The following is a 4,736-nucleotide window of genomic DNA, read 5'->3' as shown; positions in this document are numbered from 1 at the left end:
GGGCGCGGGACGTACGTGGCCCAGGTCTTTAGTCTTGGAGGAGGGAGTGCTGCTGGAGGAGGCGACCGAGGCCGGGCTGTTGGGAGCGTCCCCCTTCTTCAGCCCGCGGGCTTTGTCCAGGCCGTTCTCCGGGGGCGAGTGGGCCGGGCTGACCCGGGGGGTGGCGGGATCCTGTGGGGCAGGAGAAAGCCTTGGAATCCCCTGTGGCTCCCTCCGGCTCCTCCATTCCAGGAGGCCCCTAAGGCATCACCCCCAATTCCCCCCCGTGGCACAGGCAGAGGGGCAGATCCACCCACAAGGACTCACCTCGTTGGAGACGTCGACCACCAGGTCATCGCTCTTGTCACCATCGCTGTCCTGGAACACAAAGCCAGTCACACCCCGCAGAGAGCCCCAAAAACTGGGGTGGGGGCACCCCCCTGAGGAGCTGAACCATCCCTCCACAGCACCAGGACACTTATGGGGGGTATTAGGGAAAATTTCTTCCCTGAAAGGGCGGTCAGGCATTGGACCAGGCTGCCCAGGGCAGCGATGGAGTCCCCATCCCTAGAGGGATTTAAAAGCCATGTGGATGCAGCACTTGGGGACACTGGATATGGCACTTGGGGACACTGTTAGTGGTGGCTTTGGCAGTGCTGGGGGACAGCTGGACTTGATTGTCTCAGAGGGCTTTTCCAACCTAACTGATTCCATGTTTCTATGACCCACACCATACCTGGAAAACGTCACCCAAACCCGCTGCCTCCCACCCCAGGTCCTGCCTGGTGGTGTCCCCGGGGCTCCCCGTGTCCCCTGTCACTCACATATCGGCTCATGCTGTCTTTGGCAGTGCTGGGGGACAGCTGGACTTGATTGTCTCAGAGGGCTTTTCCAACCTAACTGATTCCACGGTTCTATGACCCACACCATACCTGGAAAACGTCACCCAAACCCGCTGCCTCCCACCCCAGGTCCTGCCTGGTGGTGTCCCCGGGGCTCCCCGTGTCCCCTGTCACTCACATATCGGCTCATGCTGTCCTTCTCCTCCGCTTTCCGCTTCTTGGAGTCGATGCTGTAATCCGTGGAGCTCCGGTGCTTCTCGCTGGCTCTCAGGCTCTCCGAGGGCGACACGGAATTATTCTGCAATGCCACAAGAAGCTTTGAAGTTGGAAACAGAGGGAATTAGGACTTCATGAGCAGCAGCTTAGAAGGTGCCACATACAGCCCTGCACCAGCAGCACGGTGAGACCCCGTGGCTCCCAAGGCAGCAGGGAACAGGATGCAGGTGACAGGATCGGACACCACCCTCACTGTGAGCCCTGGGAATGCTGTGAGGCTGCTCATGGACACCTGAACCTCTTCACTGCAAAAGCACAGCAGGAAAAATGGAGGAGGTGGTTGTTGCTAAAAAGGCAAACCCTGGGAGGGAGATGTGGGAAACTCCAGCAGCTCTCAGTCCTCACTGGGATTCACCAGTGGGAACTGGGGAGTGCAGAGTGGGGAAAAGCTGTGCTCCCTAAAATCAGCCCCATCTCCCTCATCCTGTGCTCCCCATGGGAGAACAGGAGCTTCACCCCAGCCCGGGGCAGGGGAAGGACTTTGCACAAGGGGTGGTACCATGGATGGGCATCAGCAGAGCTGGGGGCCCTCATCCAGGAGGAGCAAAGGAACCGCTGCATCCCATTCCCAACATCAGCAGCTGAGCTCTGCCAAGCCAAGGGGCATCCAAAAAACATCCAGGAAAACCCACGTGACCAGGAGCACCACAGCCCAGGGTCCACAGGGATGCCCTGCTCAGGGGGGCTTCTGTCCTTGCTTCGAGCAGTGAAGCCCAGGAGATCCAGCATTCCCAGGAAAGCCCCAGAGCCCATGGGTGCTTCCTCTGGCACTGGCAGAGCCGGGAGGCCTCATCCAGAAGGAACAAAGGAACTGCTGCATCCTGGCTCTGGCACCAGCAGCTGAGCCAAAGGACATCCACAAAATATCCCAGAAAACCCACATGACCAGGAGCAGCAGAGCCCAGAGCCTGTGGGGGCTTCTGTCCCTGCTTCAAGCAGCACAACCCGGGAGACGCCGACATTCCCAGGAAAGCCCTTTGAATGCTGGGAGCAAAAATGGCAGCACAAAACCACCTCACGAGCGCCAGAGGATGCCCGGCCCTGATCCCACATCCCCCCACGGCGCAGCCCCTTCCCCACATCCCAGCTTCCTTTGCCCTCAGTTCCTGGGAGCAGCAGGAGAAACCCCCCACCCTCCCCGAGCCTGCCAGCCCCGCTAAGCAGCAACGCTCCCTAAGCTGCTGTGCCTGCCTTTCTTCCCCGGCTGAAAGGGAGAACTAAAGCAGTTCATGTTTCTCCTCGGTCCCCAGTAAGCAGCTTTGGATAACACCGAGCTCTTTCTTCCCAGGCAGTCATGCTGAAAACCCTCGCAGCTCCCGGAGAATCATGTCAAGCATTTAGAGGCATCGATCCATTCAGCGCCGCCGCTGGCCCGGCGCCAAGGAACTAAATATTTTTTATTGCACAGGCAAAGGCTGGGGAAAATATGAATGACTAACGCTGATTACGGCGCATTAAACCTCCCCCGGGAACACCCCGGCTCCGGGCTTATGGATCGGGAACCTTCCCACCTCCGACGGCCCCCTGCCCGCCCGAGGAGCGGGTTAATGATGCCCAATTCCCCTCTCCCCCCTTAAATAGCACTTTCCTTCCCGCCCGCCCCCGGCTCTCAAAAGGCCCATTTGTGGGCTCGGGGATGGCAGGAAATCGCTGCAAAGCCGAGGCTCAGCCGGGCTTTGTCCTGGCAGCTTTTCACACGGAATCGCCGGGGTTGGGAGAGACCTCCGGGATCACCGAGTCCACCCTCTGCCTGGTGCCCACCTTGTCCCCCAGCCCCCAGCACTGAGGGCCACGGCCAGGCCTTCCTTGGACACCTCCAGGGGTGGGGACTCCACCACCTCCCATTCCAGTGCTTGACAGCCCTTTCCATGAATCCCAGAATATGCTCAGCTGGGAAGGACCCACAGGGATCATGGAGTCCCAACTCCTGGCCCTGCACACAGGACCATTCCCAAGGGTCACACCATGTGGAGAAATTCCTTCTGATGTCTCATTTCCCTGAGCCAGAGGTGTTGTGTACACCAGGGCTGGGGGGTCCAGTTGGGCCCCACTGCATGGAGAAGGCAGCTCCCCCCTCCATATCCTCACTGCCTCCCCATCCCTGCTCCAGGGAAACCAGAACCCACCCTGAGGCGTCAGGGACACGGACAGAGGCACAGGTGCCCTCCAAAATCCAGGGATTCAGGTGGTTTGGGAACTGCTTGACCCTCCAAGTCTGACTTAACATGGTGTAATAACCAAACCACCCCAGCAGATGAGATGACCCAAGATAATGGGAGAGTGATCAGGAATAAAACAGCTGTCCCAGTCACTCAAAGGATTTTGGAGCTGACTGGGCTCACTCAAAACCCAACCATGAGGCTCTGCCACAAGCAAAGAGATTTAACCCAGACCTCAGAACCAGGTGACCCCACTCATCCCAGCACAGCTCTTCCAGGCAGGGTGGGAGCTTTGCACTGCCTGGTTTTTATTATTTAATAAGACCTGTGCAAAAGGCAGCCCCAGAGCTCCCACCTACAAAATGGGGTTTGAAGGGATAAAGAAAACAAAACCATGGAGCCACCAAAAACTGGGGGGAAAAGGAGGCAATGGGACTTACTGCACTTGAGTCTCGCTCTGTCAGGAGATGTCGGGGCAGAGGTGAGGTCACAGCCAAAATAAAGAGGAGACAGAGAAATAAAGCAAGTTAGAATTAAGTCTCAAACCAGAAAATAAACCAAGAAGCTCCTCATGCTCTTAACTCAAGCCCTATCTGGGCTCTCTCTGGCTTTAAAATCCCCCTGTTCATCCAGCCCCTGCTGCCTCCTGCCCCTTTCCTTTTGTCCCTGTGATTTATTTGGCAAAGCACAGCTGGAAATGCCCCGAATCCAAAGGGAATGGCAGCAGCCTCTGGTGCTTGTCCCCGAAGTCACAACCTCCGACAGTCCCGTCGGCAGCACAACGTGGTTCAGCCATTAATCTGTGCCCAACAGCCCCATTTTCCCTGGGATCTCCTGGCAATCTGAGTCCATGCAGGAAAAGAATCATAACTGGATAAATTGCTTTGGATAATTTTGTCTCACTGTTTTCTCAGGGAGGAAAAACATCCCCAAGCCTGCAGCAGAGCCTGACAGCTCAGAGGGGCTGTTGGTACCTGCCCTGCAAACGGGAATGAGGGGGAAATATCCCAAATCCTTCCATGTCTGGGGATAAGGGGATTTGCCAGGGAAATATTGAATACTGCTCATTTGCACCTGGAATCATACATCATTTTATCTTCTAAAAAGCTGTCTGATCACTAATAATTAGAAAAAAACCTGAGTTTGGGGGTGAACAGAGGAGGAGGAGGAGGAGGAGGAGGAGGAGGAGGAGGAGGAAGCTGCTTCCCCATTGAGGCACCGCTGAACTGCAGCGAGACTTCAACAAAGGTTGAGCATCATTTAGGGAAAACTGCATCCCTAAAAGCACAATCCCATGGCCTGAAGCCCACAGTCCAGAGGGGTGGGGAGGTGGGAGCAGAGCTGTGTGTGGGTCAGGGTGCTGCCCCCAATATCAGAAGGATGTGGAGCTGCTGGAAAGAGTCCAGAGGAGGCCACAGACATGTTCCAAGGGCTGGAGCCCCTCTGCTCTGGAGCCAGGCTGGGAGAGCTGGGGGGGTTC

At 56.9% G+C, this 4,736-nt stretch overlaps 1 protein-coding gene across 1 annotated transcript in view; it reads right to left on the bottom strand.

Annotated features, from left to right (window-relative positions):
* Nucleotides 1–4,736, bottom strand: part of LOC103757009 (protein groucho) — a 25,912-nt gene that overhangs the window by 5,674 nt on the left and 15,502 nt on the right. The window contains exons 4-7 of the mRNA XM_029958766.1: nucleotides 3,697–3,738; nucleotides 1,000–1,119; nucleotides 307–357; nucleotides 16–171 (exon numbers count right to left, since the gene is read on the bottom strand). Of these exons, the coding sequence (XP_029814626.1) occupies nucleotides 16–171; nucleotides 307–357; nucleotides 1,000–1,119; nucleotides 3,697–3,738 (369 nt within the window). The remainder of the gene's footprint in view (nucleotides 1–15; nucleotides 172–306; nucleotides 358–999; nucleotides 1,120–3,696; nucleotides 3,739–4,736) is intronic.

The sequence above is a fragment of the Manacus vitellinus genome, unplaced genomic scaffold, assembly GCF_001715985.3.
Source record: "Manacus vitellinus isolate BGI_N305 unplaced genomic scaffold, ASM171598v3 scaffold_16_pilon, whole genome shotgun sequence".
Lineage (NCBI taxonomy): Eukaryota > Metazoa > Chordata > Aves > Passeriformes > Pipridae > Manacus > Manacus vitellinus.
Note: the sequence above shows the minus strand (reverse complement) of the source record. Positions and strands in the feature narration are given on the sequence as shown.